This window comes from Anarrhichthys ocellatus, unplaced genomic scaffold, assembly GCF_004355925.1.
Source record: "Anarrhichthys ocellatus isolate YVR2014 unplaced genomic scaffold, GSC_Weel_1.0 scaffold65, whole genome shotgun sequence".
Lineage (NCBI taxonomy): Eukaryota > Metazoa > Chordata > Actinopteri > Perciformes > Anarhichadidae > Anarrhichthys > Anarrhichthys ocellatus.
In genome coordinates this window covers 1,679,055-1,700,505 of record NW_022280095.1, presented here as the reverse complement: position 1 = coordinate 1,700,505, position 21,451 = coordinate 1,679,055, and the positions used below count along the sequence as shown (strand labels likewise).

Genomic DNA, 21,451 nt, shown 5'->3' with positions numbered 1-21,451 from the left:
CTATACTATGATTCTCATGATGTTTTTTACTATGACTTTTTTCATACATATACTTTTTTTGACATATAGAGCGTTGAAAATTCATAAAACGGTCATATGTCGAAAAAAGTCATAGTATTGTATGTCATGAACATATCTTATAAGTCACAGTAGAGTATATCATACTTTTTTTTTTTAAACAGTACATTATTGTGTAATTTGTCATGATTATGTCATAAAAATGTCATAAAAAGTCATGGTATATTATAGCGTGTCACAAAAATGTATGACATTAAGCTATAGTATAGTATGCCATACAAAATCCTAAACATTGACATGAAAATCATAGTAATGAATTTCATAAAAATACAATATAGAAAATATCATGAAAATGAATGAATGAAAAAATGACAAAGAAATGTATAGTATAGGATGCTATAGTGCTAAAGGTCCCAGTCCAGTATGTTATAGAAATGTCGTAAAAAAGTCTTAGTACAGCTTACACACGTGATACATTTGATTGATTGTATAGTATTTTACAAAGAAATGTCAAAATATTGTATGCCAAAAAATAAAATAAAAATGTAATAGCAAACGTATAGTATGGCATATATATGCCATTAAAAATGTCGTAGTATAACATGTCATTAAAAATGTATAGTATAGCCATGAAAAAATCATAATAATATAAAAAAAAGTTATAAACAAGGTCATAGTATATTGTAGCGAAATTTTAAAATATACAAAATTGTTTATTTTCACAGACCAAATATCTCGCCCATCATGATCTGACTTTTTAATCCTTTATAATAACTGTGCTTTACTCTTATTTACTCTTTATTTCCTTGTGTTCCCCGCGCATGAGGCCGCAGGAGGTAGCAACCCTAGGTGTTTGGTCGGCATTATTATTATTTTAATGAATTAAAACTAATCAATTTAATGATGCATGCACAATTCGTCCTGTTAGATTGTAAAGGACGTTATTACCACCAAAAAAAGAGCATAAAGGCGCATGCGTTGCGTGTTGGCCACTAGGGGTCGCTATGTGTCAAATGGAGCCAATGCAGCGAAGAAGAAAATTATTGTAAACGAAAACAGTGACATTTGAAATCTATGGAAGTTGAATGGTAGGCGACAAGAAGTCCTACGATTTAATTAAAGTATGTATTTATGACACACCGCATTCTCAAACTGGACAGTATAGCAAACTGGAGGGGCAGCTGTGTGGGGTAAATAGCTAAGCGTTGTAACGTGAGCTGACTGCAGAGGTTTGATAGGTAGGTAGCTAGCTAGCTGCTGCTACAACCGCGATCATGAGTGAAGATGACAACTCAGCATCAGCAAACAAAGACAAAGACTCGACTCTGTTGTTCACTAAAGACGGGCAAAGGTACTACGTGAGTAAGAGCGGAGTAGTCGACAGCAGGAATGTGATAACGCCGCACGAACCGGAGAACAACGTCTCCTCTTACGACATGGACGATATGGACGAGGAGAGCGACGTTCTGGACACCTCGGATCCCAGGGACAGCGCCGCCAGCCCGGAGGAACTCAACGACGAGGAGACCTCGGAGGGCGACAACGCACCCAAACAGTGCACCTATGAGGGGTGCACGGAGACCACAACGCAGGTGGCGAAGCAGAGGAAGCCCTGGATGTGCAAAAAACACCGCAACAAGATGTACAAAGACAAGTACAAGAAGAAGAAGAGTGATCAGGCCATGTCCAGTGGAAAAATTGACGTAAGATTCAGATATAGATACTTTCATTTAAACCCACCATCATGGTGTGATAGAGTGTCCATACAAACCATACAAAGTAGACTTTTATTACAAACCGTCTCCACATCTAGATATTTTAGACAGGTGACTGAAGAAGAAATTTTACTGAACAACAATACAAACAAAACTCTCCCAGTTAATTGCGTGTTTTTGTGTATTTGCATCTGTCAATCAGGAAAACTCAGAGGAGCGGCCTGTGTCTGTGAACAAACAGCGTTTGGGTGCCATCGGTGACCGGCCAGCCAGACCCTCCCTGATCGAGCAGGTCCTCAACCAGAAGAGACTGGTGAGTCATAACTGGACACATTGACTGTCGTCCCATGATGACACCCCAGATGTAAGGGCCACCAAGAGCCTCCAGAACAGCCTGTGTAGCTTGGCATAGGGTGTGCGTTATTTTCATACTTGCACTATTCAGGGACCCCTTCCTTTAAGGGGATATGTGGACTCAATCTATGTCTGGAGAATGCCCCCTACTTTCAAGACAGCATCTGCATCCGTTACCTTTTTCCTTTACGTTAATGTGTCATCCATCTGTATGCATGTCCTCATTCTTAGCGTTGTATCTGTCTTATTTCTCGTAGTATGGGATCCTTAAATGTTTCCATGCTCAGCAGCAAGGCTAAATTGCAGAGCATGGCTGAACACATTATCCAAATGACTTGCATGCATCTGCTTAGTATCTAAGTGAACGAGTTTGAAAGCTATTGTGGGAGACATCACTTTTTAATGTACGGAGACATTTTGTCACAAGGCGCTCTTCTTCCCTAAAGTAGGCTTTGCATCTAGAGAAATATCTGTTTTTGCATTTTGCTCTGATATTTGAATGTGTGCGTTTCCTTCAGTCACTGCTCAGAAGTCCCGAGGTGATCAGCTTCCTGCAGCAGCAGCAGCAGCTCCTTGCCACACAGAGCCGCAGCCAAACACAGCAGCAGTTCCCGAGCTGTTGACGCCGGCCCGTCAGTGTTTTTGCACAGAGAGCACTGAAGAAACACTGGCACGTCATGCGTAAATGGTGCGTAACCGTGTACTGTGAACATGACTTTCTCCAGCCAGACAGCCATGCAGAAGAAAGAACAACATGGTGAGACTGGTGGACTAAACTAGGTGAACTGATCTAAATCCCTTAAAAGGCATGACTTTCTGGCCATGTCTGGTGCTATTTCTTTTCACTTTTACTTGTGAATTTAGTTTTTAATTCCCATTCTTTGTGTTAGTCCCCCGTCTTCATGTGACAATAATAATGATGGCATTGGATTGCGATCGTTTTGTCAAAGTTATTCAGATGTCGAAGTCTCAGTTTAACTGAATAATATTGTGAGCTCAATGTGAGCCTCCTGTCTTTTCCATTGCTGGAAAAAAAGAACATGGCCGTTTCTTTGTGTTTTTGAGTGTGTGTAATACTTTTCAGTCCGAATTATTCACTTTGTTTTTAGCCTAATGTTGTCTCTTTAACATGAACGTGTTGTTATATGTGACAATCAATTGTGTGATGCATGTTTGGAGCCCTGTTGGAGGAACTTTCAGGACTTGTTTTTACCACACTAACTGTATACAAAAAGGAAAACAAATCAAGTTTGGTTGGATTTATATTGATCATGCTAGCTATGTTGTGCTGTACGCTACTGTATGTTGATCCCGTGTTTTTAAGTTGAAGTGTATGTTCTGCTGTGAATATGAGTAAAATTATTAAGCTAATATTGAGAAATGTCTTCTTCTTAAAACAACTTTAATGGAACAAGTAAAAAGCAAACAGTCAAACAGTTAAAACATGGAAATAGAATACATACAACCGTAATAACATTTACAACACGTAATAACACTCGTATTTGAGTACCTTCAAATGTATCTTGTTTTTTCTTGTCTTGGAGTGCAGTTAATGTCCCAAAGATGGAGAGAGACGATAAATACCTTATCACAGTCTTGCTGAGATTAAGGAACACTTGATCATTTAACTACATGAGCTGTAAATTATATTCAATCACTCATGTGTTTCAGTTATGTGGCATGATGTGACAAAGCTGTGGGTAACACAGATTTTTGTAATTTAGTTTGAGATATCAAGAGAGGGCCCATAGGACAGAAAACCTGGACATAGTAGAACATACAGAATCTAGGACTACCTGTGTGGAGGACCAACAGCACACACACACACACACACACACACACACACACACACACACACACACGTGTGTCCATGTTATGACACTGAAGAAATAGGGTTGTGGGGGGACCCCATCTGTGTGAGCACTTTGTCCAGCCACTGCAGGGGCCCGTGCAGATGTACCTCGATCCAGCAGGGGGTGCTGGTCACATCTTGACGGTGGTATTCAGCACCCCAACCCTGATGAGAACACACAACAGTAAATCTCAGCTGCTCATGTTGACAGTTCAGTTAACTATTAAATGAGTGGGTGATCCCACCTTGTGTACAGTAGGATTTGACATGCTCAACAGCACATTAAGTCCAAAATAACAGCTTATTAAGTTACGTTGAGAAACCTGGAGTGGATATCGAACTTTTCTTATTAAGCCATATAGCTATCAAGCAAAAGGATGATCACCGACTGCATTTCTCTGGCTACATGTCGCCTAATCCCAATTGTTTAATTCACCAAGAAAGCTCAGTACCTTAACAAAGCTCATGCGGATGGTGCACATCTTAGTGAGCTCATAAACGACCTCAAAGCCGTGGTTAACCGACTGGGCGAGGAGCTGGGCAAACAGCTGGTTGTTGAAGATCTTGAGGCTGCAGCCGCTGGGGATCTTGCACACAGTGGTGGCGTGGAAGCCATGCTGGAAATTACAGTTGCGGCTCTGGACGAAGATACTGCTGTCGCTCAGACACTCTGCATACACCTCGCCGCCCACATAGTACAGGTGTAAACCTTAGAGGAATGGAGGAGAAAATCGTGAAATAACGAGTTGAATGTTTAAAACTAATAAGAGGTCCTTTTCCTGTGGTGCAAACGCTCGTAATGTCAGAGCAGCTTTTATCCAGGAAAACATCAAAGATATATTCTATCACTGTGTTGTTTACAGACTAAAAATACGGTGTTGTTTTCACATTATATAGAGCAAAACCACAATGGAATCTGCTTGTAAATAAGGAATGTCTGAGTAGTGTCTGTGAGTTAGGGACCAACTGCCCTCGACCCTTTTTGTAACCCCTATCATTCAAAACCACAAAGTGCACTGTTTACTGGAACCTAGAGAGGCTTGGTGTCTCTTGCTCCAACAAAGGCAAGGCTCTCTAAACTCTTTTATCATGAGACAAAAAATGGGCTGAAAGATTCAGTACAAGGAGACAAGCTGAGTGCAAGCAACTGCTTACAAAAGACACGCACTCAGTGGACATCTATCAAACAACCTTCCCCTGAATTCTTGCTTTGACGCCTGTGTTCTGATATGAATTACCTGCACGAGTCGTCCAGCCTACCTTTGCCTATGTGCCTGCGTGTGTGTTCGATGGTGGAGTTGCGGTTGACATTGGATAGCAGGCCGAGGCAGAAGCGGTTCTTGTTGTTGGATGGGTCTGTGAAGCCGTCCACCAAGACGCTGCGGGATGACGCGTGGAAAGTCTCCCCCACCCGGTTGTTGAGCTCGTAGTAAGCCACTGAACACCAGTACTCTGGTTCCTCGTAACATACAGGCCGTAAATCTAAACAGGAGCACAATGAAGGGTTGACTTAGAGGTGGGCATTAAGGATAAAATAGGCCATGGTACATTTCATGACGGATACTTTATCAGATGGATGCAAACAATTCTACACATTCCCTATAGTGGCAAACGTACAAGTGGAGATATTAATGCCTCAGTATAAATAGTATAACAACATCTCTATCTGACACATATATATATATATATAATCTCCTGGTATAGTGCTTGTCATTTATTAGCCGTAAATACTACTTAAATTGTATGCTTTTCTATCTTCTGCATATCTCATCTTGTGTGAACTGAAGTTACCTCTGTGCGGAGAGGAAAACGTGAGTTTGAGGGTTTCTGTGGAGTTGCTGGGCTTCACATCATCTGGAGGGCTTGTCTCCATCATGCTGTATGGAGGTGGGGGAGTCTCTGCTGGAAGAGCACGTCACCAATTACAGGGACAGGATAAAAAGTAGTCGATGTGCACTCAGAGCATGAATAAAGTCAGAAACCTGCTGGCATGACAGGTGTTTCCCTGCTATCTCACATAGACCGTAACACTTGGAGTATCAGCTTGCTCGTTTTGGTTCCTACCTGTGATGTGATACGGACTGCCAGGCTCTGCAGAGCTGTTGGGGGAGTTGGGGTAACTCTGTGAGGTGGGAGACTGGATGAGGGAGGAAGTAGAGGAGGAGGAGAAGGAGGAGCAGGGCAGCGTGGGGAAGGAGTCTGGGTAGGTGGCGTTCTGGGGCATCAGAGGCTCACTGTGCAGGGAGGCGTTCCTGAACTTTGCCAGTAAACTGTGTTGAGGGTTGAACTCGCTGTGGCGTGGGACCAGAACTGGGGGAAGCACTGGGAGGAGACAAGAGAAAGGAAAGAACAAGGTAGTGAGGGAGTGAGCAGAGACAAAGGGACCCAGAGCAAGACCAGATGCTGTTATGAAAGATCATATTACTGCAAATCCTTTTGCCCTGGGAACACTGTATCAGATCAAATGTCCCGTCTCCGTTTGGGAACCCACAAAAGAATTACTGTCATGATGTAAAAAAATCAACAATGACCGTATTATTTTACAGCAAACTCGGAAGATGTTCTCTGATAATGTGTTTACCTGGAGTCTCCACGCGCCTGTAGTGGTAAGGGTTGACACAGATGTCCTTCTGCTTAGAGCTGAAAGCAAACTCACAGCAATCCAAGGCTTTCAGCTCGTGGTGGGACTGCAGGTCAGGCCAGCGCCACACCCTGCAGTAGATGACATGGGGCAGCCCCTTCCTATGGGACACCTGCAGCCTCCCGTCCAGCGACCGAGGAATCGTCACACACTTGCCTGAAGGAATCAAATGAAACAACATGGCCCTCAACACACCTAGAGTAAATCTGCAGATTGTGTTTAAACTTCTGTTGTTTGTTTAATCATTTATTGTCATGATGATAGCTCATAATAGTGTGAAACCTATGACCTCACAGGTATGAAACATCCTCTTTATTAACTGTAGTGGTTCCCAACATCTTTACCTTATGACCCCCTGAAGTAAAGCAGCAAAGCAAATTGTTTCATTCAAATAATTCTTACAGGCCCAGAGAGGTACAAGTATCAAGTTTTTCACAAGACATCGGCAAAACAATGGACATTAAAGTCCAAAAAATTACATTATTTTGTCTGGCAGAACTATGTTTTGTCTTCTTTCCTAATAATCATCTTATCGCTCCTCATGTTTATCTTGTGACCCCCCTGGATGGGTTCTGACCTCCAGATTGGGATCTGCTGGACTAGACCACAACTGGACATTTGAGACTGATACTCACTGGGCTGACCAGGACAGCTGAGGGCTCTTTCCAGCTCCTCCATTGCCCCCTTCTTCTTCTTTAGTTTCTTCACTAGAGAGTCCACAGCCTTTTCCGCCCACTTCTCCTCCTCATCCCCTTGTTTCCAGCCGAGCAGGCGCTTCACCGCTGGGCTGGTGAAGGAGAATAGGGATGTAATGGATGTAGAGGAGTTCATTATGAGATGGGTAAATGGGTGGCGAGATGAGGTGATGGATGCGTTAAAGGAATAATAGTTCCCCTGAGGACAGGAGTGAGGAGTCCAATAATAAGAAGCCAGGACGGAGCAACGGGTAAAAGAGGTATCGTGGTGAGTCTGTGCAAACAGAGCAGCACCAGTGGCGGAATTGAACTTCCCAAGTGCAGCACACACTCTAAATCCCCTCTCTGTGTTGGCACAGAAGGGATCCGGCAGCTCTAGATTTGAAGCCTCCTGCAGGGAAGGTTATTCCTTACAGTTGGAAATCCAGGTCAAGTTTCAATCATCTGGCAAGAGAAGAGAGAGAGTATTAACTTCTAATTTAGCTGAAACAAATGCATGGTTGGAGAAATAGTTCAGTGGTTAGGTAGAAAAGAGACCATGGGATTAAATTGTAAGGGGGATTTAGCACAGTGAAATCAAAGACTGAACGCCACATGAGCAAAACCTACTCATATTTAACAATCTGGGCATTAGAGGTGTACTTCCATGATAAGGAGGCTGGATCAGTAGGACAATGATACATAGACCATGGCTGTATCAAACTGATCTCCCACAACAACAAGGTTGTTATTTTTCTACGGAGAAAATGCATGCCATACCGTTTCAGAAAGAGCAGGGCAAGATGGCCAAGCTCATTTCTAGATTCACCAACAATGAGGAATGTCCTTTCTGGCCTCTGTTTCTATGATCATGCCACTGACGCCCAGGAGCCATACTGTCTGGCCAGAACACATCACAGGACAGGAGAGGGGGAGGGAGGGAGGGAGAGCTCTCCCTGTTTTTGTGTCTTTCTTTCTTTCTTTCTTCTATACCACCTACTTTTAAGCTGGACAGAAACAGACAACATATCTACTCTATTCCAATATATGTAGGTTACCTTTTGAGTCCCAAATAAACTCTTTAGAGCGCATCACTGCAGCAGCCCCACTTTACTGATAAATCACTCACTTTCCCAAATATACAGTAAAGTATGTCTGTAAGTTTATGGTGGTGATCTACTTGTAGCAGAACGTCTTGTGGTACGGAGAAGGCTATCATGTGTGACACAAAGTGTTTGTAGTGATGTCATAGATCATTTTTGCACGTCAGATTATAACCGCTCGTTTGCTCGCTCTGCTCTTCATGCACGCCTGTTTGTTTATGCTCATCTAATGCAGATTAGGAAAAAAACACTCTAGGCATGCAAAGCGCTTATAAACGGTAAACTAAAAACTCTTCTGACCACAGTTGTTGGCTTGGACGCCTGATTATTCTAAAATACACAACAGAACCTCGTTCGTGTTTCCGAGACTCTGTGGCTTTCAAAATAAGATGGATCTCAAAATACACACAGGTAATAAGAAATGTGAATCAGCATTATGTCCTATATGGTTATATATGACCAAAGCTGATTTCCCTCAGGAAAAAACAAAAACAAGACAGCTGAGGTTTACAATGACAGCAAAAGCGCACGAGCTCAATGCGGCATCAGTCTGCCGCTGGTGCTTTATGGAGCCTGGCGTCACTCAGTCTGCAGGCTCAGATAGGCTAATTACCTAATGCTTTATCACCAGGACACCCCTTCCCTAAAAAGTAAACACGCCAGCTTCCCTTTACTACGACTACATTGAGTCATTTTGCTGCGAATAAAACAATCCAGGATCTTCACTTACCTATAAACGAAACACCTTGACGGTAAACTACAACACGTGATCATAAGCTCGGCAACCAAAATCATCCTTGATAACATGTCACACATTCAACCAGTCAGTTAAATTAAGACCAAAGAGAACAGAAACAACACTTGAATATTTGTGGTCAAAATAGAGCTATCTATTTATTATCGATTTATTCTCAGGTATACCATTAGCCTATATTTGTTTAACCCCAGTTCTGTCAATATATCAAAAATAATATATAAAGTAGTACAACATTGAATCCAAAGAAAGCTGTGCGTCAGTACCCGTGAGCATATTACTACGAGTATTTCACAACAAGCATCTTACATTTTCAATTTACCAACAAATCCACCAGAACAGATATAAAACAGCAAATTGCTAGTTGTGGAAATATATAAGGTGTTTATTTACTCACCTCTGTTGTGATGACAAGTGCACCACAGACAGCCGTGTGCGTGTGGAGAGCCAGTCTGTAGTAAGTCGAGCCAGCACACTGGAACAGCGAAGGTGTGTGTCTGTGTGTTTGCGCGCGCGCGCGCGCGCGTGCGTGTGTGTCTGTTTAAGCGTGTGTGTTGACTTTGAAGTGTCAAGTCAGTCACAATACAAATTACATCCAGTTGAACATTTCAAAATAAAAGCGTTGTTGACTAAATGTCGCCTTTGCGTTGCAAGGTGACAGAGGAAAACGAAAGTAGTAGGCCTAGAGATGAGTTCAAAAACAAAAAATGTGTTTGGTACCAGAGGAGATACTAAAACAGGTTAGAACACAACAAAAGTAAATTCAACAATTCAATCTGATTTTACATATAGCCTATGTGTAGATCCCCATTAGATGGTAATAGACAAATGTTGTTGCATAAAGAAGTGCAAGATATGTTTTTCATAACTTATTTTCATAATCTGTTTGAATATTTACAGTATATATATAAATTGATGAATGAATATTGATTCCTTGTATAAAATTATTTTTACATTTGTGTTATTCCATTCACCATTGTGTGCTCCAGTGCTTATTGCTTCAACACAGAAGAAAGTAAATAAATTTGATACTAGGAATCAATATTTATCCATTTTCTATATTTAGAATGAGTCAGTGAAACACATTTAATAAGCATATTTAAAGAGCACCAATTGGGTCTAGGTTAGTTGAGATGAAACAATCAATGTTTCTATATTTTTATTTTGCAAATACTTAATACTCACCACTTCCATTTATTTCCCAGAGGCAAACTCCAGATATCTCAGCCAAACAACGCTCGTGCAGGTCATCGCTCATAGTTCAACTACAAACTATTGAATTCTCCGCTTGTATTGTGAAGGTACAGCCACACTACCTTCCGGTATGTCCTGGCAGTCTGCGGCCGCCTTGATGCAGGTTTGAAGAGCCCGGAGCCTCCGCTCCTCCAGCAGCCCCAGTCGAGCGCCACACAGCCTCGGCGGCGTCAGCTTGGCTGGAACCGCAGCGCCTGCATGTAAGATCCCTCCGCCTTCCCCCTCCTGGAACTTTCACAGAATATCAGGGACTTCAGATTCAGGCACCGCAGCTGCATGCACGTGCGCTCGTAGCCCCACCTGAGCCATCGGTCTCCTGGTCACTGGCTCTAACGGAGGCCAGGGAATAAAACAATCACACCTGTTCCCCTTCAGACTAATTCTTATAAAGGACATAGACATTCATTCAAAACAATTGCTACAATAGTCTATACTGTTATTTCTTTGTGTATCATACCTGAATCATTCTTAAAGTTAAGATTCGGTTTGTTTTTTAGTCTTTCATTCATGTTTGGTTATTTTCTTATGTAGGCCTACAGGTTATTGTTTAATAATAATAGGATGAAGGTGGCGGATCTCGGTGCAATGATAATAGAAGTGAAGCATCCATTCCATGAGTTATCTTTTACCTTTAGATATCAGGTTGCCAAAAGATAGGTGATGGGAGCCGTGTTTAACTGGGACTCATGAAAATACCATTAAATAACTATTTCGGCTATTGCACTATTACTTTAATGTGCACGCGCGCACATGCACAGACCGAAAATCAAGCTTTTTTTTTCCTCTTCATATAAGGGAAGTTGTTTTAATATCTATTGTTGTTGAGCCATGAGGTCTTTGGCATTGCGGATGGATACGATCCTTTATCGGGAGTGCCGTGGCTAGTCCAGTTAATGACGCAAGCCCGGCTGGCGACAGCGAGTCTACAAGTTTGACATTTTCAGTTTACAGCAACTGCTGCGGAACTCAACAATCCTCCCGGCACGAGGTGAAAGCACTCTGGGAACCCTGGCCAAAAAAACTTATGATTTTGATCAGGATAAAACTGCCGTGTGTCACAAATATAGGTGGTGGTCTGTCAAAGCCAGGTATTTCCAAAAACTAGTCCGGGTACTCAAGGAAGACGCGAGGAGGTTCTCAGGGCAGAACGAGGAGCGCTCTAAACGAGCACATAAGAAAACAACCCATCAATACGTGTGCTCTCAGAGTATTTATTTGGCTTCCAGTCTTTCAATTAATGGTCATAGGGACATCACACACAAGTTAAGGTGAAAACTTCTTCCCGCAGTGACTCGGGTAGATCAGTGAAATACCCCTTTCATGTAAATTGCGTCACCTTTTTAACTGAAGCGCTGCCTCCAGGCAGGAAACCGCAGCCAGAGTATGGTTCATCAGCTCTCTGTGTCTTGTCTGGCGGCAGAGGGCAGACAGACAGACTAGCAGGCAGGGCACAAACAGGATGCGCTCCCCGGGGCCCCTGAGCGACATCCGCATCTTTGTAGAGCCACAGACCTCCGGCTTGCATAAGAAAACAGCACTATGAAGAACTTCATTTGCTCAGACCGCAAAAACGCTTGCTGGACGCTTTCCAAGATGTTCACATGAGGTTTAGGAGACAGGCGAAGGCTTTAGTAATAAAGGGTTTCCCCACTCTCTTTCTTGCCAGGGAAAGGGCAAACTCATGATGATGATGATGATGACCCCTAGCTAACTTCATCTGATGATTTAAGTTAAATCTAATTTTATACCAATTCTACAAACAGCAAGTGGGGTCAGATCCTGCAGATTTCTCGAAATAATATTTAACTGATCTGCTCCTGGGCCTAGTTCCTTCCGAAGGATGTCCGATCCCCAGTTTGGGAAACAGTGAGTGTTAAGATGGTGCATCTGACACATTTTGCAGTTAGACATCAAGCACTTAAGAGAAAGATGACATTAGCAGTGTGAGGCTTTGGGTGTGACTGTGCAAAGAAGAGACAGGATACCACATACCACAGTTTTAAATGTTAAACAGTGAAGCAACTCATGAGCTCCATGAGAAATCACTGCTATTTTTAAACAAACAACACTGGAAATAAGTCCTCAAGCTTAAAGATTTAGAAAAATATATCAGATTTTTTCAAGCACAGCTGTTACTGGTCCAGAACTCTGCAGCTATGGCTTAGAACACATGGGAACATGTAGATCACACAGTACACTAGTTAAAGTGCATCTACTGGCTTCATATCACCTTATGATTGATTCTCAAGTTTTCTAGCTGCTCCCAGATCAGAGGCGGCCCACTAGGTGATCATGTTTTTACCGTTGGCTCTCCCCGAATCTCAAAGAGCGTCCCACAGAGTGTCAGTCAGAGAAGCCAAATCTGTGCTTTTTTATATTGACATTAATTCTCTCTTTTCTTCCTGTGAGAAATCATTTCCGTTTCAAAAAGTAATATGTAAAGTCTGTTGTTTTTTTCCTGCCTGTAGTAGGGCTTCATCGATTACTGACTATGGTGACAACATTAAATACACTTTGTTATCCGATTAACAGTTAAAAAAAACAAAACATAATTTTAATTTCACCCAATGTAAGACCAAAGATGGCAGCAAATTGAGTGTGAGAATATAGAATGCTCAAATGTTTGCAAGAAAAATAACTTTAACGATCATTTATCAAAATAGTTGCAGAGGAAAAGTCACATTTCTGCTGACCGACTAATCGATTAATCGACTGATTGTTGCAGTTGTAGTTTGTAGGTTAATAACGATCATTAAATCATAAATCATTAACCTTTTTTATTTTGGTTCAAGTCATATAGTCCATCAATCCACGGTCATGTTTCCTTTAAAAATACAACCTCTCCCTTTTGAAAATCTCATATAGTAACATTCATTCTACTCATCCGAATCATGACACACAGATCCTCCACATTTCACTACAAGGCTCTCTCACTTACAGCTGATTGGCCACAAAATAAACAGAGATGTGCATGTAACAACGGCCATCACAAGCGGAAATCCAAATAAAAAAAAAAAAAAAAAGGCAGGGCCCATGAAGAACTCACAACTGTGTCAACACTTCACACCCGATGACATCTGGAGAGGGAAAAGATGATGCACTTTGTTCTTGATTACAGTGATTGACGGACACAGTTGTTCATCCCACCTCATCCAAAGGTTTGATGGCCCTATCATAGGCTGTCTCTGTGACACCAGGGCTTGTCTGATTGGCTAGTCAGTCTTCCGTGGTGACTGCAGTTTCCAGGCTCTGGTGAAGTAGCGCAGGCGAATGAAAATCAGGTCTCGTCCCATCTGCAGCCAGCTCCAAAACGGGACCAGCTTGGACCCTGGCAGAGCAAACGCAAAGGGATTTCAATAAATACTAAGCCAGGTCTGCTGACATTTACTGCCGATAGTCCAATAAGTCCATCAGTAAAGACTTAATCACTTAGTAGTCCAAGTAGTAGTTGTAGTAGTTGAGTGAAGCACCGACAGGGAAGCAACACTTACAAAGTAAAAGTCAAGTCTAAAACACAGATACATGACGAACAAAAGACAACAAAATAATAAACATCTACAATACGCAATTATGAACTAAATATTATTATAAACAAGGAATAACTGGAAGATACATAAAATCAGCCAACAGAGATATTTATAGAAGGACAGCACAGTGTGAGGACTCATGTCCACATATTCCATGAAAATCCTACCTTCTATTTCAGTCCAGTTGACCGCCACCTCTGCTATGGGGATTTTAAAACACTGGGCAATATACAGGAGCTCCGCATCAAAAGCCCTGTGAGAACAAAGAGAAAGATGAAAGTGCACAACAGATTAAAATTCATGTTCAAACAATATGCAGCCTCTCCAATCACAAAAAAACAGCTATAATCATGACATGTTTGCAAGTGCCAACAGCTGCTATGGTCAAATTATTACAACGATTATATCTATCTATCCATCTCTAGATCCATCGGTACATTCTTGCCACATGATGCCACGTTGGGATTTTAATAGTAATAGATGCTCATCTGACAGAGATCATCAAATACAGCGTTATAACCAAGCGAGGCGAGGAATCGAGGATGTACAAACTGGGCAGTGGGAAAGGCCCCTCTTCTCAGGGCTGTGTATGTGTGTGTGTGTGTGTGTGTGTGTGTGTGTGAGGGCTTCATTGACATCTTCCTTCACTCTCCTGTTAGTTTGTTGCACCTCTTAGGACGGGACAACTTACCATATTGTTTTCAAAGATCCAGCACGAGCAGCTCAACAGGCTTACTCTTTTAACACAGAATGCACATGACGGCCGTGATCGCATCACTACACTAAGTCGTTAAGTGTGCCTGGTGGAGTGCGAGTCCTTACCATTGCTCTACATGGAGAGCAGAGAAGGTCTTGAGCGCAGCCTCACGTGTGAAAAGCTTGAATCCGCACTGTGTGTCCTTGATCCCTCTCACGCAAAGGAACCACACCAGGAAGTGAAAGCCATACATGAGGAATGTACGAAACATAGACCGCTGTATCAGAGACACACAACAGCGGTTATTTAATGGTTAGACGGACACATTCTATAATACTACAAAAAATGACAGACAGACAGTTACCTGTGCTACTGAGTCATCCTCCAGGTGAGCTCTGGAACCACAGGAAATTGCCATGTTCTCCTAAATGTATAGACAGACCTTTTTAGGATGGCCACACACTAACCACCTCACAAAACAAACAAACTGAACAACAGCACCACAACACACCGGTTTAGGGTTGAGGGCATTAAGTCCAGCCTCCACTTTCTCAATGTCAGAAAACTTTGTGGCTCCGTCAGCATCTGCCATCAGAATGACTTTCCCTCTGGAGCTCAGAGTTCCCTTTAGGAGAAACAACACGACACAGTAGAATCAACACAAATACACAATCCATACTTTTGTGCTGCATTCAGACGTATTGTAGCCGAGTATCTACATGCTCACCATCCGCACAGCTCCTCCTTTCCCCCTGTTCTTCACCAGTGTCAGGATCCGCACTTTATCCGCACCGTACTTCCTACTGTAGCGCAACGCAACCTGGCAGGACGGCAAAACAGCCAACAAATAAATCTCTATTGGTATCACTTTGAAACGTCTGGCTCAGCAAAACACTAAACACTCTTAGTAACAAAGTTTTAAAATGATCACCTCTGTGGTTTTGTCTTTGCTGCCATCGTCAACCACGATGACCTCATAGGTAAAAGAGGGCTGCTGTTTCTGCAGTAAGGAAATAACACGAGGGATGTTAACATTCCATGTTGAATGCTGCCACCTACTGGTCACTTTGAGAATAACGGATCCAGCCTTCAGAGCCTTCTTTCAGGGGATGATAAAACTGCATCTGCCTTTCATTTTATCATCAATTCAAACATTTTCAGATCCAAACTTATCCTTCACAATAAAGAAGTAATGATAACGATTTATTTTATCGTTGCCCACATGAGACTGAGCACTTACCTGTCTGTTTTCCAAGTACTCTGTAGCTTCATCCAACATCACCGGCACTGTAATGAAACATTCACACGCATTTTAGCGCCTATAATCTACTGCAGGTGTGCAGTGACATAAAGAGAATGGGATTATGGGAAACTGCACCAAAACACTGAATGCTTGTCAATTGCTGGTGCATCATTCGACGTGGAGTAAACTGATGCAATTACATAGCTATTTCCCAACTGGGTTAACATGTCTTTTTTTACAGTCTGCTCGGACTTCATTCAAGTAAAGCAGAAAACTGATGGGACATCAACAGACAAAGACTCTCACTTCGAAGTTCCTCGTTGTAGGCCGGGATCACCACTGAGAGCTCCCTGGAATGGGGATCATGCAGGCTGGGGAAAAGCTCCTTCTCTCCTGACGCGGTGAGGAAGTATTTCTCCTTCTCGTGGCGCGTCAGGTTCACCATCTCGGCAGTGACGTGTGCTACAATGAGCACCTGAAAAGGGAGAAAATGGCACTCTTGTTACTCTTGCTGTCAGGTAGTTTTCAGAGTTTTTAAACACAAGTGTAAAGACATTTTTAACATAATTGACGGGAACTGTGTAAATGTATTCTATACTTTAGAACATGTACTATTTGTATAATGTGGAACACCTTCGATAACTAAATCTGAATGTCAGAATTTAAACTAAAGTCTGTATTGTAGCAGAGACACAGCAGTCTAATGAACTTCTAGTGTTGTTATTGTGTGTCATGCTTCAGTTTCATGCATTACACCTGCTTTTTGTTATATTCTGTTTACAGTTTGTTTTCTTAATATATTTTGAATTCCTGGGCTTTGAATTTCTGTATCATTCGTTTGATAGAATCTGTGTTTGGGCATTTAGTTGTTGTAGCACCAAACAAATCAAATGACTGTCTTTTTTCATTATTGCAGGGTTAGTTATTGTTTTCCACATTTTAGAGGACTAACGTGATCTTGTTGCTGCTTTGGAGCATTTAGGTCAAGACTTCCTCGAGATTAATGTTAACAACTGTTGTGTTTACAATCAAACGCAGAAAGGAAATGAGGGATCATACAATTAGAGGAAAGTACAGGAGAATGACTACATTGCTTCAGGACTTATTATGGAAAAAAAAATAAAAAAATCACACAGAGAATATATCATAACTACTTACCACAATAAAACATAGAGCTGCCAATGCCACCAAGGCTTGAACTATTTCACAGAGGAAATCCATTTTTCCATAAGTTAGCCTGCACCAACTGACAGACCCTAAGTGTCCTGAATATACAAGAAAAACACAAGCTGTTAAAGGTGGAATCACTCTATAAGAGTGCTTCTATTTTCCACTTCCAATCAAAACTGAACACAGCGGCGACACGGAAGTAGCAGGAATTTCTCGATACACATCATCAGTTTGAGGCAAGAGAGCACCGAGCAGCGCTACGGTAGCCTGCAGCGGCCACACTGCCACCTAGTGGACAGGAGGGGGAACGACTGAAATAACTTGATTATTAGTAGGTAAAAATGTAGGTTGTCTCTCATTGTTGCGGTTATAGAAAATTAATATATCAGTGAGTTAAGAAAAATATCAAATACATTTTTTTTGACTGGTATCAAGCACAATTAACATGATAAAGATAGTAAGAAAATCTATTTAAATCAAAATCGAATTGTATTGCCTGCGCGCTTCCTCCTGCCGGCTACCGTAGTACTCACCCACGTGGTTAATCAAAACATCATGGCGGCTGGTTTCAAGTAAGGCTGACAAACTCTAGCGATTACACCGAAAGTAACACTATTTATATGTTAAATCTTTAGATATGACATTATTCTTATCAGATCTGATCATTGGCTGATTTTAGGGAAACGAGCACACTTCATTCAGACCTGTTAAAGACGTGTGTTCTGTTCTGGTGATGAGCAATGCAGCTAATGTAACAGTGTAAGCTACGTACAGTTAAGTCTCACTGCTCAATAGTTATCTAATAGCGTCACACGAGAGAAACAATAACTAGCTTATGCAATGAGGCGTTTCTCGCTGCCCTGCTATTACTGATCTGATCACAGGAGTTTGTAACTGATATCTGTCATATATCAGCGGATCTGTCGCAACGGATACATGTATTCATAACAGTTTCTGTCTCTGTAAGCTAATATCTACTCTCCCTTTCCTCCCTTCCCTGTTCACTTGTGCACTCCCAGAGTTGCTGAGCCTCTAGAGTACCACAGGAGATTTCTGGTCAGTGATTGAAACACTGTAGTTGACACAAGTTTGTTCTGCAAAGTGACTTGTTACGATTTATTAATAATGTCAATGTCAGCAGTTATTTAACACTCAAATGCTCCCTTTTCAGAAAGAGAACTGTCGCCCTGATGGACGGGAGCTGTCAGAATTCAGAACCACGACACTAAACATAGGTGAGACACAGCGTTAATTGTCTACAGTATACATTATGAATTATTATTATTATAAGGATGATTTTCTCTGACTGCTCTGTTCAGGGTCCATATCCACAGCAGATGGCTCAGCCCTGGTAAAGGTTGGAAACACCACAGTCATCTGTGGCATCAAAGCGGTAAAATCATCATGAACACAGCAGCTTAAAAACCTGATTTGAATGAATCTGGACCAGGTGACCCAAATGTTCTCTGATTTCTTGTGTTTCTTCATCCGCAGGAGCTGACGAACCCAACAGTGGAGGCACCAGGTAAAGGTTACATAGGTAAGTACAGTACGATGGTGTTAAGGCAAGGTACACTAAAGGCAGTCCAAATAAATAAACAAACCAACACTGTCCATCCTTCTTAGTGCCCAACGTGGACCTGCCGCCACTGTGTTCCTCTCAGTTCCGGCCCGGTCCACCGGGAGAGCAGGCACAGGCTGCCAGCCAGTTCATCGCTGATGTAATACAAAGGTGTGACAGACTTTTACACACATTGTAGTTTTCATTTCACAGCACAATCATGTGTCTGCTAACTCTCTAAATGTCTGCTTCTGCTTTTATTAACCCACATTTGTTGCAGCTCTGGGGTGATACAAACAGAGGAGTTGTGCATTGAAAGAGGGAAGGTAAATCCATGCATGTGAAACTGGAGCCGTTGGGACTGCGATTGTTGTGAAAAGTTGGGTCATTGGTCCTGATTCTGCCGACTCTGCTTGTAGCTCTGCTGGGTGCTCTACTGTGACCTGATATGTCTCGACTACGATGGGAACGTGTTGGATGCTTGCATCGTTGCCCTGCTGGCTGCCCTGAAGAACAGTATGTGCTCTATACAAAAAATTAGCTGTTTTGGAAGCAGCTTTTCATATATTATATTCATATATTAACAGTCTACCTGCTCCCCACAGCACAACTCCCAGAGGTCACCATCAGCACAGAGACGAGTTCACCAGTGGTGGATTTAGAAAAGAGACGTGGGCTGCATATTCACAAACATCCAGTCGGCGCCTCTTTTTGTGTCTTTGATGAGTAAGTCAGTGGATTTGTTTGTCTAGCCAGATTGAAAACTTGATTCTGTGTTCATAACTTTTGTAACCCTGACCTGCTCTCTGTGCAGCTCCATACTGATCGTAGACCCCACAGCTGAGGAGGAGAGTCTGTCGACCGCTCACCTCACCGTGGTGACAGATGATGAAGATCGACTCTGCATTGTACATAAACCAGGTCAGAAACACAGTCCGTAATGATTCGCCTCTTCCTGTGGAGCGTCTACTCTGTGTGAATCACATTTCTTATTGACTTCATAAAAGGAAAAAACTCAGCAGGAACTCCCCATTGTTAAAAATGCAGAACTGAAGAAGCTGATGTGCCCCACAGTTTTTGGTTTAAGAATACAAATGTTACATTTTCTACAATTAGCCCAGTTCATCTTTTGATTTATTATAAACTTCTTTAGTATTTTTAGAGTCAGAAATAGCAGGCAATACAGGTTAAAAAGTCAAAGTAAAGCTGCCTATATGTTCGCTACTTTAAAAGTAGAAATACATTTTAAAGTTTTGTAGACTACATTCAAGTACAAGACTCCAAAATGAATCATATAAAGTGTACTATGAGGTTGAATGGAAGGAAAACATCTCTGCTCACAATCTTTCCCTCTGGCTCAGGTGGGACGTGCCTGTCGGGAGACAAGCTTCAGGAGTGCATCAACAGAGCAACAGCGAGACAGAGAGAGATCCAGAAACTCATCGACAAAGTGATACACAGTGTGAAGGCGGCACAATAAAGAGCCTCAGACGCTTTTTTTTTTTTTTTTTTATCTAAAAGCTGTATTTTCCACTGTCAATATATATTCTTTTTTTTCTTTTAATAACAATAAAACTGCTGACAAAGACTGCTTAAAAAATTATTTCTCAGTGTACAGAAATGTCTCACATACACACTCAATTGATGTCTCATAAGAATACGCTCATGGCTCCTGAACTAATTAAAAGGAAATACCTTTTTTTTTTTTTTTTCAAAATGTGCTGTACAAAAGCAGATACACCGTCTTGCATGTTCATCTTGAGTCCTCGGTTGAGCCCTGTGCCTGGATGGCTAACAGAAGAAAGACTTCCAACAGACTTGAGAGGTAGAGAGCTGCCCCAGGCACTACTCCAAGATTAGATTTGCATTTTCACATGTAATGGTTATATGGAGGATTTGGTGTCAAAAAAAAAAGCTCACTGGGATCCGCGCTTAAAGGGCAGTGTCTGCCGGTGTCGACCAAGCAGAGGCAGGAGAGTCAAGACACGCTCATGAGAAATCCTCTAAGAATGTGTATTCGTAATCCTTTCAGCCCCCGTGGTGAAAGGTCTTCCTGAAGGGGCGATGTGTTATTGTGAGAGCCTGCCACCTACGAGAACCATCTTATTCTGTTTCATTTCAAAAAAAATATCACTAAAGGTTCTTTAAGTGTAGGGCTCCCTGGTCTTAAAACCACCTCCCCTATGGTGGACAGAGTTTTGGTTCTCCAAAACCTCTGACAACCTTTACATACAAATTTGTCAGCTAGAAAAAGACACAAAAGGACAAAAAAAGTCTTTTTTTTTGTCTGCAGTCTCCACAGTGAGGCAGACAAAGAGCACAGTATCATTCATGTCCTGGTGTTGCTGGGGGAAGGTTTTTGTTTGTTTAGTGTGATTTTAGTCTGTCATGACTTCGGGAGGGGCTGTGGCATGCTCCTCTTCCTCTTACTTCTTGGTTGGCTGGCGGTATGTTGCCGTGGTGCTCCCCCCTGAGGAGCTGCTGCTCCCATAGCCATTTGCTGCTGCTGCATTTGGTGCTGCAAGAATTGCAACTGTGCAAGTGCAGAAAAAAGATGGAAAAACAAAAAACATCAGGGGAGATGTCAGTATGTTACTGCAAACATCATAATGCATGTTTCCATCAGTGAATCTTAGGTATAAAAAAAAACAAAAAAAAAAAACATTCACTGGCAGACTCCCTCAAATGATGTCTTAGCTGATCAGCTGGATGCTTTGTGTCATAGAACTATAACTATCCATCAGTGCCATGGGTTAGTGAAGCTGAACTAAAGCCTGCTATGACATACAAGAGGAGTGTGCGGAGAAACACAGAAGAGTGGTTAATGGGTTGCGGAGGGGAGGGAGAAGAAGAAAGAGATAAAGATTTGGGACAGGTTTGGGTGTGTT

At 42.1% G+C, this 21,451-nt stretch overlaps 5 protein-coding genes across 8 annotated transcripts in view; 2 read left to right on the top strand and 3 right to left on the bottom strand.

The window, feature by feature from the left end:
- The first annotated feature begins 1,059 nt into the window (after positions 1-1,059).
- On the top strand, positions 1,060-3,458 carry rfxap (regulatory factor X-associated protein). Its single transcript, XM_031872720.1, has 3 exons — positions 1,060-1,721; positions 1,936-2,046; positions 2,606-3,458. The coding sequence occupies exons 1-3, from the start codon at positions 1,293-1,295 to the stop codon at positions 2,708-2,710; spliced, it is 645 nt and encodes a 214-aa protein (XP_031728580.1). The 5' UTR covers positions 1,060-1,292; the 3' UTR covers positions 2,711-3,458.
- smad9 (SMAD family member 9) lies at positions 2,773-9,897 on the bottom strand. Of its 2 annotated transcripts, none has more exons than XM_031872717.1 (8): positions 9,509-9,897; positions 7,216-7,719; positions 6,521-6,736; positions 6,004-6,261; positions 5,731-5,841; positions 5,200-5,421; positions 4,392-4,648; positions 2,773-4,104 (listed from the first exon to the last, which is right to left on the bottom strand). In XM_031872717.1, the coding sequence occupies exons 2-8, from the start codon at positions 7,409-7,411 to the stop codon at positions 3,961-3,963; spliced, it is 1,404 nt and encodes a 467-aa protein (XP_031728577.1). In that variant the 5' UTR covers positions 7,412-7,719; positions 9,509-9,897; the 3' UTR covers positions 2,773-3,960. The 2 variants fall into 2 exon arrangements, with proteins under 2 accessions (XP_031728577.1, XP_031728579.1); XM_031872719.1 differs by having other exon boundaries at positions 5,731-5,838.
- A 1,447-nt stretch (positions 9,898-11,344) lies between these two features.
- alg5 (ALG5 dolichyl-phosphate beta-glucosyltransferase) lies at positions 11,345-17,199 on the bottom strand. Its single transcript, XM_031872682.1, has 10 exons — positions 16,991-17,199; positions 16,139-16,307; positions 15,830-15,876; positions 15,521-15,589; positions 15,317-15,409; positions 15,101-15,214; positions 14,954-15,013; positions 14,715-14,866; positions 14,060-14,145; positions 11,345-13,693 (listed from the first exon to the last, which is right to left on the bottom strand). Exons 1-10 carry the CDS (start codon positions 17,051-17,053, stop codon positions 13,578-13,580), a joined length of 969 nt encoding a protein of 322 aa, XP_031728542.1. The 5' UTR covers positions 17,054-17,199; the 3' UTR covers positions 11,345-13,577.
- A 348-nt stretch (positions 17,200-17,547) lies between these two features.
- Positions 17,548-20,817, top strand: exosc8 (exosome component 8). Its single transcript, XM_031872693.1, has 11 exons — positions 17,548-17,574; positions 18,022-18,058; positions 18,174-18,237; positions 18,322-18,395; positions 18,497-18,542; positions 18,629-18,734; positions 18,844-18,889; positions 18,983-19,079; positions 19,169-19,289; positions 19,378-19,484; positions 19,925-20,817. Exons 1-11 carry the CDS (start codon positions 17,558-17,560, stop codon positions 20,041-20,043), a joined length of 834 nt encoding a protein of 277 aa, XP_031728553.1. The 5' UTR covers positions 17,548-17,557; the 3' UTR covers positions 20,044-20,817.
- Positions 20,055-21,451, bottom strand: part of supt20 (SPT20 homolog, SAGA complex component) — a 12,240-nt gene continuing 10,843 nt past the window's right edge. For all 3 annotated transcript variants that reach the window (XM_031872690.1, XM_031872692.1, XM_031872691.1), the window contains one exon: positions 20,055-21,096. In XM_031872690.1, the coding sequence (XP_031728550.1) occupies positions 20,950-21,096 (147 nt within the window). In that variant the 3' untranslated portion in view covers positions 20,055-20,949. The remainder of the gene's footprint in view (positions 21,097-21,451) is intronic.